Genomic DNA, 13,295 nt, shown 5'->3' with positions numbered 1-13,295 from the left:
GCCTCTTGAGAAATATCTGCCAATATATAGGAACTGCCAGCATTTGGAATGTTAACGAAATTGTCGATTAGAATTCTGCTAGCTTAGGGGCAGCCCAGTCTAAGCAAAGATGATTTAGTATAAATTTTAACACACTTTATGGGTTACCGTTAAACAGCGAACTCAGTAATATATTGATATCTTGAGGGCGTTGCATTGGCCCTTCAAGCTGTTAACAAGCCCACAGCGATACAGCGATTTCATGGCTCTGATAATAGCTCAGATCATAGCTCCATGCAGCCTTATGAAGACTGCCCCAACAAGCTGCCATTTCCCTCTCCATTTCCATTTGCATATCGTGCATCAACTCATTTTCCCTCTTTTTGGCCTTCAGTCTGCTGTCTGCTGGCCGTTGTCCGTTGTCTGCTGTCCGTTGTCTGTGCTGTTGTTGTTGTTGTTGTTGTTGCTCTGCTCGGTGCCTTTGGCTCGTGTGCCGCCTCTGTGGCCACATATGTCGCCGCATAGTCACTGGACGAGCTCATTTGTTGTCCAGCTGCGACCGTTGTGTATGCAAAAATTCAAACGGAAGTTGTAAAAAACGAGTACATATACTACCTACAGATTGTGCACACACACACAGGCAGACGCGCACGCACTCTGTCTGCGTGTGTGTGTGTGTGTGTGTGTGTGTACATAAACAGCAACAAAAATAGTTGTCGCATGGCAATCGCAAAAACAAAACGTAATGCGCGGCACGCGTTTCTTTTATATGCAGCTCCAAAAAGTATGTGTGAGTATGTGTGTGAGTGTGCGTGTGTGTGTATGTGCGATTGCACATTGTTGATTTTTTTTTGGTGGCCAAACACAAACGGACAACAGCTGGCGCTTTATTATTATCATTTTTATTTATATACAATTTTTTTTTTTTTTTGTATCTCTGTTTCCATTTCACGTTCTTTTTTTTTTTTGTTGATGTCCTGGGGAATCCGTTAGCACATATTGCAGCTGTAGGCCGCCATCCATCTTAGTTGAGTAGGCCCTCGGCTGGACTCTCGCCCGCTTGGGGCAGCAGTTGGCCGCAGGCTACGTATTGGCCATGATTTTTAATATTTAATTGAGTTGCACTCGATGGCGGCGGCTTAAATGCAATTTGCGCGCAAAGGTGTGCGGTCGCACGGTCGTCCACAAGCAGAGCTGCAGCCGTAGACAGCGCCAGCATCAACATTTGCTCTACACACAAATCAAAATGTGACAAGCGTGGCCAAAATTCTGTTGCATACTTTTGCGGGCGAAACATTGTGAGTGTGTGTCAATGATCTAGGCATCTGTGAAGAATGAAATAGTCTCGTTGATCTATGTATTTATGTGTAAAGTGACGGAGATAGAGTGAGAGAGAGAGAGTGAAAGATGGAAAGTGAGTTTGTGCTACTGATCCAGGAAATTTTGAAGAATGAAACCCAATCTCACAGAAGATAAACAGAGAGGGAGAGAGAGAGAGTGATAAGGAGAGAGATAGAGATAAAAAGATAGAGAGTGAGCGAGAGAGAGAGAGCAATAGAGATTGAGAGTGAGTATGGGAGAGAACTTGTTTACTTGAAAATGGAATGTGTAAACAGTGGGAGATACAGATTTGTGGAGAATATAAATAAGTCTCATTGATCTATGTGTTTCTGAAGATTGACTGAGAGAGTGAGTGGGAAAGAGTGCGAGAGATAGAGAGAGAGAGAGTGAGATAGAGAGAGTGAGATAGAAAGAGAAAAATAGTGGGAGGAAATGCGAGATAGAGCGAGAGATAGAGAGAGAGTGAGATAGAGAGAGAGATAGATAGATAGAAAGATAGATAGAGAGAGATATAGATAGAGAGAGAGACAGAGAGACAGACTCTTTCGAGATGAATGGAAGATGGAGAGTGAGTGTGTGTGTCTCTGATGTAGAAGAGAAGGAGAGGTTTAATCTAGGTCTGTCTCCATTGAGAGGGACTAAGAAGGAGACATTTTAGATTGGGAACGAGTCTTCTAGAATATGCAATTATTAAAGTTTGTGAGATACACCCCAAGAACCCAAGACAGAGTCTCTTTGTCCATGGACAGAGAGTGAATCTCTTTAAGGCTGCTCATTTGAGACTCAATTCGAAAAGATCACTTCATTTAACAGAAAATGTATGAATAATTTTAATTTAAAGTCCATTTTTCCCCTTTCAAACCCATTTCAGATGATCAAGTGCGCGACTCTATGAAGTAGCTGGAAAATAAATCGAATCGAGGCAATTAGTAAACATTGATCGAGGACATAAGCTCTTGGTATTATAAGCAATAATGCACATTTCAGCCGAGGTCAGTTCGACCACCTCAAATCAAACGCATCAGCAGCAGCAGCAACAACAGCAACAGCAACATCCGACGGCAGCGACAACAACAATAACAACAACGGCCGGCACAACGAAGCGTCGCAATGCAGAGACCAATAACAATAACAACAACAACAACAGCACTAACAACAACAACAACAACAACAATAGTAAAAGCAACAATAACAACAGCAACAACAACAACAACAGCAAGACAGTGGACACAAGTCCGTACCTGACGCCCGAGAATCTGATCGAGCGCACTGTCGACGTCCTGCTAGCCGAGCATCCCGGCGAGCTGGTCAAGACGGGCTCACCCCACATAGTGAGTATGACGAAGAAGAGGAAGAGCTGGAGGCAGAAGTAAAAGCTCTTAGTCTTATGCAAACGCATCGCTCATAATACTCCCCTAATCCCCATCCCCATCCCCATCCAGGTGTGCACCACTCTGCCCACGCACTGGCGCTCCAACAAAACGCTGCCGATCGCCTTCAAGGTGCTGGCCCTGGGCGAGGTCATGGACGGCACCATCGTCACCATACGCGCCGGCAACGACGAGAACTTCTGTGGGGAGCTGCGCAACTGCACCGCCGTCATGAAGAACCAGGTGGCCAAGTTCAACGATCTGCGCTTCGTGGGACGCAGCGGCCGGGGTGAGCGAGAATTTAAATACATTTTATATCCCATTGAATGGTTTTTCAACTGATTCCACTGGGAGAGTGGGCAGCAAATGTTGGTTAAGAAGGGCAACCTGTACCTTTTTTTCGAGTTTTTTGAAGAAACAAAAAATACCTCTTTTATATATAATAATAAAATGACATAAAATGGTCTGCCCAAGATCTCGGTCGTATTTCGTATTCCATGAGCTCATTATGTAATAATATATGTATTTGGCAGTATATAGAAACCTCATTTAAATTTTAAATATACACTTATATATGTATATTTAATTTTCAATCTATGATAATTACTGAAAATGATCTTTTAAATATCACGTGCCTTTATAGCTAAATATTATTATTATTAATATTTATAAGAGAAAAAGAAGCCAAAAAACTTTTGATTTATAAAAGAGCATTGTTTTAGGAAGTTTTATTTAGTTATTTATGGTATATCCGCAGGTCTTCATCGCACCCTCGCCAACTATCGATAGCCTCAGCGCAAGCAATATGGTCAAATATCGATAAATGTATATCGATTTATAGTTACCCATAGTACTGTTCCCTCTAATATATTAAAGGTTTACTACATTGTGTCCCCCTATTTCAGATTTGCATAAATCTACCAAGCGAACATACATACACACATATATCGATTTTCTTTAGGAGCTCTATTTTTGTACGCTCTTGATTTTAATTACATTCGTTTTTTTTTTATTTATTTATTTATTTTTTTCAATAATAAGAATTTCAAGTTTCCCGAGTACATGTATTCCGCACACGGAAATTAAAATACATAGTTGCCAATATTAAAGAGACCTTTTCATATTGACTTAGCAAGCTATATGAAAACTAAGTGATTTATATATTGTTTGGAAATCGATATTTATCGAAATTATAGCCATATGGCGATAAAGGTGTTACGCAAACTATTTCTCATATACGAGAATGTGCAGGCATAGGATAATCTAATATAATAATAGCAATAATAATATATATATATATTTAATAATATATCAACATAAACACAAGTTGATCGGTGCAAGAATAGCTCTCTATTTATCCAACAGTCTGTAAGTACTCGATCTCGCTCAGCCATCTCAACTGAAGTCTCAAACTTAATTTCGCTACATCCGATCTAATTATTTTGTATGCCAACTCTCATAACCGAAACCAGAAAAGGTTTTTTTTATTTTTCTTTTGAATTTGTTTCTTTATTTTCAAAGTTTGTAAAGTTTGCGCTGATTGTCCGATTGTTTGTGGAGAAAGCACCTGCTAAGTAGCGCTCATTAGTGGAAATGCGAAAGGCCGTAAAGTTCCAGAGAAGAAGTTCTTGGCTCTTAACTGTCGCCGCTGGCATTTGCCGTTGCCTTCTGCCGTTGCTCTCGGATAATCCCATTCAGCGTATCATTTGGCTTGATTGTCTGCTTCCTGTCGACGCCCCAGGATACTTGTAGCATATTGCCATCGGAATATGTATTCGCTATTCATATCGCCACACGCCACGCACCACCGCATAGATCAAAAGCGGCGGGCAAACTTTTTGGCTTGGCTTCCGTTCATATTGCGCCGGGGGCCGGCCGGTGGGTCGGTGGGTCGCGGCTCTTCTTCAGTCTTAAATCTTGGGCTGGCGTCTGTCTGGATTTGAGCTCCTGGTTTTCTCTTCAGCGACTTCTTTCGACTGCGTCAACAAATAAGATAAGTAGTCTGTAGTTAATTTTTATATGTCTATTCAGGGGGCGCCGCCTTGACAATTGTCAATTTTCTTCGCATATTTTCTGTGCCTGGTGTGCGAGTGAGTGTGTGTGTGCGTGTGTGTGTGTATTTTTTTCGCGTTTCTTTTTTGGTGGCGTTATTGCTGTTCATTTCGTCAATTTATCACGAAAGCAATTTAAAAATCAAATCGAGGGTGACAGACGACATACTGTGATAGAATTTTTTCCTCGCCAATGATTTGGCCGTAGCCCTTGGCCCTTGGCCCGTAGCCCTAAGCTCTCAGCCCTGGGCCACGGTCGAACCAAATTAAATCAGCGTAACTGTTTATTCAAATCCCCAAACATGGGCTAACAACGGCGACAGCAACTTTTACTTTTCCTTCCACATTTTCTTAGCTTTTCCTGTGTGTGTGTGTGTTTTTTTTTTCGCCTCCTTTGGTTATTTTCTTGCAGTCTTTATCATTTCGTCAAGTTATTTTTCTTTTTTACTTGCCGTTGTTGTTGTTGTTGCTGCTGTTGTTGTTGTAGAGGGCGTAATTTTCTAGATCCCGGCATGTTTAAGTGCGCGCTTTGCCGCGGCATTTGACAATTTGCTCATTAAGTTTGTCTGACCCCAACCTGTCGCCAGACGTCGACGCTTGAGCCCGAGGGCCATGGCCAGGCTTTGCCTTTTGGCCTTTTTTTGCTTTACATTTTTTTCCACTAGCATGGCGTATGAGAGCGCTCTCTCTCTCTATCCCTCTCTCGTTCTGTCACCCTCATCAGCTTCGACAGATTCTTGTTGGCATTTTTAAACGTTTCAAGTGGCAAATAATTCCTTGGGATTTACTTGCAAATCTTTTTTTAAACATTTGATTATGGGACCCGGTTACAGTTACGCTTCGATCGCCGCTCGCCCAAGCTCATTTCTTACTAATTACCAGAAAAAAAAAATCAACTAAAAGAAGAAATTGAAAGCAGCGGCAAATGTTATACAAATGGATTTACATTATCTGGCAATGCCATTGGTCCTTTTTTTTTTTTTGGGACGCATTTCATGAATTTTAATGCGCTACAAAAGGATTACGTGGGTCAACTCCACGGAGCTCACTCTGGGCTTCATGTTTGTAAATATTTGCTTAATTTCAATTAGCAAACAAATGCAAATCCCTTGTACTAGAAAAAGTGATGCGTGCAATTGTTGTTGTTGTTGTTGCTGTTGTTGTTGTTGTTGTTGTCTGCTCAGCGTATTGTTGCTACAGCTAATGCCACTTGCAGTTGTCAAGGCATCAGCTACGAAATGCCTTTTCCCACCTCCATCTGGTCAGCTACGAATTATGTTTGTGCAGCATGAGCTCCGCTGGATATTCAAGCGCTTATCGAGGGCAGCTAATGAAGTAAGCGACAAACGAGTGCAGCTCTATCAATGGTATGTTACCAAGCGACTCTAAGACAGCTGCGAGTGAGCTGCTCAAGTGGGTCTGCCTAAGTAGAGTACTCGGCCCGGGAGAGCTAGAGCCAGTGAAAGAGAGCAAAAGGTCTATATTTCATATTAAAAATGTCTGGCATATATATTTTTTCTATGTAAAATGATTTTGATTTAAGCTTTTTTCCAAGAAAACAAATCAAGCTCTAATCGCACAGCAAGCTTTGAAATGCGAGCATTCAATTGAACAGACATTTTCATCAGGCATTCATATTATTTACAGAGTCTTGACAGAGTCTAGCTGACTTGAGCTAAAGCAATGGGTCGTGAATTATCGATTAATTGACGATTTGAATAAGAAGAAAGCACGCATATATCGCAACACAATATGGACAGCACCCCTCATTATTGTTCCACACAATCTCTGTTCAATGGACAAATAAAATAGAAAATGATATAGTGGTTTATATCGATAGTAGGGAATATCGATACATCTATGTATATATTGTATAAGCTAATTTTTGCTGCTGTCGTCATTGTTTTTCTACACAATCTCCGACCAATATATAAATCAATAATAAAATCAAATCGGAATGGAATATCGATAGAAGAGAATATCGATATATCCATAAAGGAAAACGTTTGCTACCGCCCTCGTTGTTGATCTACACAATTTTCGATCTATACATAAATCAATGGACAAATCAAATCTAAACTTAGTTAGTGGGGTGTATCGATAGTTGTGAATATCGATATGTATGTATACGCAAACTCTGTAAACATCCCTCGCTGATGAACTAAGCTGCCAGCACAACAGACAAAAAACATCTATGCATATATATATCCTAGTTTATCTATATCACGAAGCAATACATACTTTGATCCCAAATGTCTATGGGTAAACTTTTTAAATAGCCCTCGTTGTGTCACGTTTAAAAATTCTTAAGCTATTCGATATTTTTATCTTAATCGTGTTATACAACCATTTATAAATACATATATTGCATACCATATATAGAAGTGGCGAACTTTGCAAACCGCCCTCGCTGCAGCACTAGCATCGTTTTAGGCTTGAGGTTGGGCGTCGAGCAGTCAGTAGCAGGAGTCGGGAGCTGCTTTTGCATTTTTGTCCACTCGTAATTTTAATGATGTGTTCTATGCTGCGTATGCGTAATGTGGGCGCAATTAGATAAAATGGTGGCGCATCGACTGTTGCAACAGCAACAGCAACAGCAACAGCTGCCATTGCCGCTGCAGCTGCAGCTGCTGTTGCAGTTGCCGTTGCAGTTGCAGCAGTTGCATTCAAGCGGAAACTGAATAATCCACACACATGGGAAATGCATTTGGCCGTTGTCTACTAATGAATTAAAATCTTCTGGACGGCAGCGCGGGGCAGGCGGGGCGTGACGGGCACATGTAATTATTGTTGCTATGTGTATGCATGTAAATGAGATGTGCGCTGCATGTTGCACATGGCTGTGTAAGCACATTGAAGTGCATTACTAAAGTGCATTAGCAGCAGCAGCAGCAGCAGAAGTTGAAGCATAAGCAACTGTAGCTTAGTTTCTTCCTCCTCCTGCTCCTGCTCCCTACTCCTCCTGCCGCTGCTACTGCTGCTGCTGCTGCTGAATTTGCAATAATATGTTAATTAACTGGAGTTTGGCGCTCGCTCCGATTATGGCGTGCTTATCGTTCAGTTGATTCTGACGCCTTGCCACTTGAGCTATGAACATCTCTCTCTCTCTCTCTCTCTCTCTCACTCTCACTCTGCGCCTCACTCTGGTCCGAGTACAGTTGTGTGGCTGGGCCAATGCGGCCGCTTCATGGCCATGATAATGTCTCCACGCCTGAGCTGCAATTCATTAGTTAAGTGCATTTCAGACCAATGCACCCGATGCCAAATATTTGGTCTTCATACTTAATTAAGTTAGCAAATGCTCAGCATTCTGGGCGCGTTCACAGTCGAACGGCAAGTACTAATCGAAATTATTAATGCTTGTAGTGAAGGAGTTAAAGTTTTTTTTAATATTGAGAATAATCTATAATAATATATTATCTATGAGGTATAATTGAACAGCATTGAATCAAATCAAATCAAATAAAATAAAATTAGTTTTAAAAAAATTAGCGCGTGAGGCTATTATTTCAAACTTCCGATAAATAATTTATTCCCAAGCCTTTAACTCTTCTTCCATCAGATCTATGATATTAAATAATTCATTAATGAATAAATTCCGTTTATTATATTCCCATACAAGAAAACTTTTCACAGTTAGTTCGAAAATAATATATTTTAATTTACCTTTTATTGAATTTGGTTAATTTTAAAGGAAATGGAAGAGTATTATAAATATGTTGAATCGTTTTAAAACATATTGTATGTATTTAGTTTCTAGCAAAATTTCTTTTTTATTGTGATCTATAACGATAATTTACAAATTTTATTATTATTATTTTTGGTATACAGAAATGAAAGAAATAAATAAAAAAGTTTGTATTTATTTTTTTAACAATTTTAATTTTTGTAATAAAAAAATTTTTTGTAAATAATTATAATTGTAATAAATTGTTTTAACATTTACAATTTTACAATTTTTGTTGTTCAAAAAATTGTTTCATTTTATTCAAAAAAACAATAATTATTTTATTTTATTTATTAACATTAACAATTAACAATCTATAATTTTTGTTATTAAATTTGTAAATATTTTTTTGCATTTTATTAATAAATAGAATTTAAATGTTTGGTTAGCAATAACACCTAACAATTTTACGCATTTGATAATTCGAAGATTTGCTTTAATTTTTTTCATATTAACATTTTTTATTGAGTAAACACATTGAATTTTTGTTTATTCAAAAATTTATAAATTATTTATTCAATACTTGTGTATAGAAACATGCATTTAAAATATTTTAAAATAGTCGATGAAGTAAAGAGTATTCGCTGCAAGTAAAATCGTTGAAGTGTGGCTAGATTTTCAAGAAATACCGTTGCCTTTGCCGTTACCTTCAATTTGAATGTTGAGCGGAAACGCTAAGAAACTAACTGCATAGTTGAGTGTGTGTCAGTGTGTGAGTCATGCGGGGCTAATTAGATGCGCATAAGATTGATTGAGGCTCACCTAGAGCTGAGATGATGTCTATACATGTATAATATATAGATTATGCAAGTGCGTATATCCGGAATGCTTGAATTATTGAAGTGGGATTGCCTATTTAAGACATTTGTCTGACCTCTGCAATGGCATGCCAAGTCTCGGGGCTTTGAACAAAGGCGCCGGCAGCGGCTCTAAGCTGGAGAGTAAACAATATGTTGGCATATACTTATTGTTGGGGCGTATTCCGCTACGTTGGCTTTTCTCAGCCATCTTCCAGTTGCCATCTTAAAGCTTCCGGCATCCATTAAACTTCATTAAAAATTAAATATGCGCCACAGTGTTGGCAGCGCTGGCAGCTGCCATCTGGCAGCGAGCAGCGGGCAGCGGGTAGCGGGCAACGACGGGCAACTGTTAACTGGGAACTGGCTGACGTGTATTTTTTTTGTTTTTTTTTGCTTCTGTTTTTTGTTTGTTGGCTTCTTTGTGTAGCAACTGCTGTATTTTGGGCGCAGCGCTGGGCGTGGCTGGTTGATCTGCTCTTGATCCTAAGCGACAGCCGCCCACTCACCGCCTGTTGCCCAGGCCGGTGGCTGTGGAACCCTTTTAGCATAGCACACACATCAATTTGCTGCCTGGAAATGCTTAAGACTTTTAATGAGATGAGGGCGAAATTTCATTATTAAGTTGCCTGGGGACTGGCACGGCGTTAGCCCAAGATGCCTTGGCTAACCCCATCTACCCACCTGCCGCGCTCTCTCACTCTCACTCTCCTTCTCATTTTCGCCCAAGCTTCCACCCCTCCTCTCTCTTTCTCTCTCTCGCGGCCTCCATCTGCTTGACTGGGTGTGGTTGCGAACGGTAACCTCGTTAAGCTTAATTAATAGCAGCAATGTGATAAACACCCGGCCAAAATGGTTGCAATGAGGCCGACGTCGCCATTTTGTTCGCCCGGCGACTGGCAAAGTTTTGCCAGGTGTCAGCTACAGTGAGAGAGTTGAAAACTGGCATCTAGCCGTCAACTGGGGCACACTTTATTTTTCTTCTTCTTCTTCTTCTTCTTCTTGTTTTTTGTTTCTCTAATGAGCCAACGTCGACGTCGCCTTGCGTCGCGTCGCTGCTGGCGCTGACATTTGACAGATTTGCAACGCAGCCGCTTAGCTTAGCTTAGCTTACATTATGCCAAAACAGTTTTCTTCTGGCATTAGACGGGCTGAAGTTGGGCGATTTCCATGAAGACATACATATGTCTATATATATATATGTATGTATGTACACAAAGTGACTCAAAGCACTTTAATAAACCCGCGCGAAGAGCTACAATGTGGCATTTATGACTGTCTAGGGCAAGTGCCAAATGGGTTCAGCTGCAATCGATAAAGATAACAAAATCGATAAATGGCATTCGCAATACTTTTTGCTTTATCTTTGAAAATATTTCTGACAAATATATATAATTATAAATAAATGTGAGGGTTTTGATTAAATACTGAACAATGTATATGTATTTGTAATTTATTTTATTATTATTTTTTTTTTTTCAATTAATGTTTATTTTTTTACATTTAGTTTAATTAAAAAAAAAAAAATAAAAAGAATTTAAACTTTTGATTCTTTTCTAAACTTTTATTTTTCTTCAATTTTTGTTTTTAAATTTATATTTTTACAAGCTATTATTTTTTATTTTGGCTTAAAATTTATAGTAATTTCTTTAACTTAACTTACTTATCGAAAAATATTGGTATATATCCATATATAAATATTTTTGTATATATTTTTGTAGTAAGGTTTTATTTTTTTTTATTAATATTCTTTGTAAATAAGCTTCTTCTTCTATCTTATTTCCGTCAAATACATTTTGTGCCTCTTTAAGCTTTATACAACGGCTGTTTAACTGTTTTAACTGTTATCTATGCTATGAAAAATTCATTATTGAATAACTTCCGGTTTTCATGACCCAATGCAAGAAAACTTTTTAAAGATTGCATGAAGCCAACGAGCTGTAAACAGTTGCTCGCACTCAATATTCCTCTCTTGTATTGTTGTAGTAAATTAAAGGCACGACAAGGAATATTATTTCGCAGATACCGTGTATACTTCTATGTCTTCTATGAAACATATGGAAGCCCCATTTGAAATCTAAATCAATTTTCTACTCCCATCCATCGATATCTTGAGAAGTATGAGCGATATCGATAATCGATATGTTAATCATATTAATTCGTAGAAGATCAGATACTTATCGATACCTATTAGGGTTCGATAGGCTCCTATGCATACTATCTACCATTTTTTACTATTAATATGCGCGTTTATCGATAATTATCGATATCGTTAAGACACAAGCGTTGTGATGACTGACATATGATTCAACTACTTGTTTTTTGTGCTGGTCAACTGCATTGTTTTGGATCTGGTTCTGGTAGAGCTGCATTTCGATGGGCTTTGGTCTTTAATTAAAATACCTATTGGTCAGGGTATTAAAGCGTCATTGTGTGGTTTATTAAAATTCAGGTCTGCTTGTTTGTTTCCTCATAATATTTGTTTGCGGACCATTGGTGACTGAGAGAGATTGTTTGTTTCTCTCTCTCTGTGTGTGTGTGTGTGTGTGTGTGTGTGTGTGGGCACATTTGGTCGGTTGGCTGGTTGGCTGTGTTGCCTTACATTCCTTGTCGCTTTAGCATTTTGGCTAGCAGAGGCAGGCGAGTCAAAGGCGGCGAGCTCGCTGCAAATATTTGCTGAGGGACAAGTATGCGCAATTAAAATTTGATTTAATACAAAAGTACATATACACACACGCACACTCAAACAGTGAGCGATACATACGCAAGTTTGTTTGTTTGATTGTTTGTTTGTTTGCATGTTTGCAGTTGGCATACAGTATCCAATTTCCGAAATTACTTGCGCATCATCAGTTGAAAATTCCTTGAGTATCGAATGGAATTTAATTGAAGTCACGATTTCCACAAATTTAAGCAATTTACAGGCACGCACACACATAGACGCACACCCACACACACACACACACGCATACTCACACATGAGCTTAACATAAATAAATCAGATAACACATTAACACTTATTTCTGGAGATGTGCCCCAGCTCCGAGCCCAGTCCACCGGCTCGTATAAGTATATATTTGGGTTCTTCGTCTCCGTTTGATGTTGACGAATCCTGTGTCGTCCTTCGTCCTTCGTCGCTCAGTTTGATGTTGAATTTTTAATTTTCATTAACATTTGCAGCCTTGAGTCAGCCCTTATGCCACGTATGGCCTGTGCATGTGGCAGCTGAGCAGAAGCAGGAGCCGGAGCAGGAGCAGCAGCAGCAGCAGGAGCAGGGGAAGGGAGCAGGGGGCGGCTAGCGTCTGTTGTGCCACGTCTTGCTGCTATTTTTGGTGTTGCTGATGCTGAGCATGGTGGTGTTTGGTGTTGATGGTGGTGCTGCCCATGCTCGGTGGTGGCAGCTAGTGTCCTTCGCCTACACTCACAATTAGTATTTGCAATGGGCTTAATTGATATTTGTATAATGAAATGTGTCATAGGCTTTCCTTGCCTGCCCGCATCGGGTCACAGGTGGCGAGGCATCCAGCAAACAAGCCGTGAGATGGCCAGAGACAGAGAGAGAGAGAGAGAGAGAGACAGCCAAGAAAGAGAGCGCAAGTGCTGCACAGCTGCTTTTGACAGTCTTCCAGCTGGAAGACAATTAAATAGCTTAGCTCAAATTATTTGACGAGTCCCGAATAGCGATTCATTGATGAGCGTATAGCATTTGATGTACAGATTCTTCACTTGGGAATATTCAAAATCAATAAAACAAAATAAAACAAATTTACTTATCAAGATCAAAGCAATTAGCTTAGTCCGTCTTGCTGTCCATTCGCCCATTCCTCCGCTTGTCTGTAGAATGTCTATCCATTGAAGCAGGAGATTTCGAATTCGTAGTATTTAATTGTCATTTCTCTCTCTGTCAGTCGGGATATACTCTATAAGGTATAGCAACTAGCTGCTAGAGACTTGATGTTTGGAGCATGTGCTTATATATATGTACATATACGTATCGTATACATATCGAGTCTCGATAATTCATACCCCG

General features: G+C 39.6%; 1 protein-coding gene and 1 long non-coding RNA gene across 4 annotated transcripts in view; one reads left to right on the top strand and one right to left on the bottom strand.

The window, feature by feature from the left end:
* The window catches only part of RunxB (RUNX family transcription factor Runt related B), a 40,435-nt gene that overhangs the window by 2,280 nt on the left and 24,860 nt on the right, over positions 1 to 13,295 (top strand). For all 3 annotated transcript variants that reach the window (XM_089264296.1, XM_089264295.1, XM_089264294.1), the window contains 2 exons: positions 2,192 to 2,651; positions 2,763 to 2,979. In XM_089264296.1, coding sequence (XP_089120422.1) covers positions 2,295 to 2,651; positions 2,763 to 2,979 — 574 coding nt within the window. In that variant the 5' untranslated portion in view covers positions 2,192 to 2,294. The remainder of the gene's footprint in view (positions 1 to 2,191; positions 2,652 to 2,762; positions 2,980 to 13,295) is intronic.
* On the bottom strand, positions 4,145 to 5,348 carry LOC149090701 (uncharacterized). Its single transcript, XR_016197373.1, has 2 exons — positions 4,911 to 5,348; positions 4,145 to 4,666 (listed from the first exon to the last, which is right to left on the bottom strand). It is a non-coding gene; the product is annotated as an uncharacterized LOC149090701 (long non-coding RNA).

Source organism: Drosophila navojoa, chromosome X (assembly GCF_054131105.1).
Source record: "Drosophila navojoa isolate 15081-1374.11 chromosome X, UAZ_NAV_1.0, whole genome shotgun sequence".
Taxonomy (NCBI): Eukaryota; Metazoa; Arthropoda; class Insecta; order Diptera; family Drosophilidae; genus Drosophila; species Drosophila navojoa.
The sequence above is the reverse complement of the archived record's forward strand: the minus strand, read 5'-3'. Positions and strand labels throughout refer to the sequence as shown.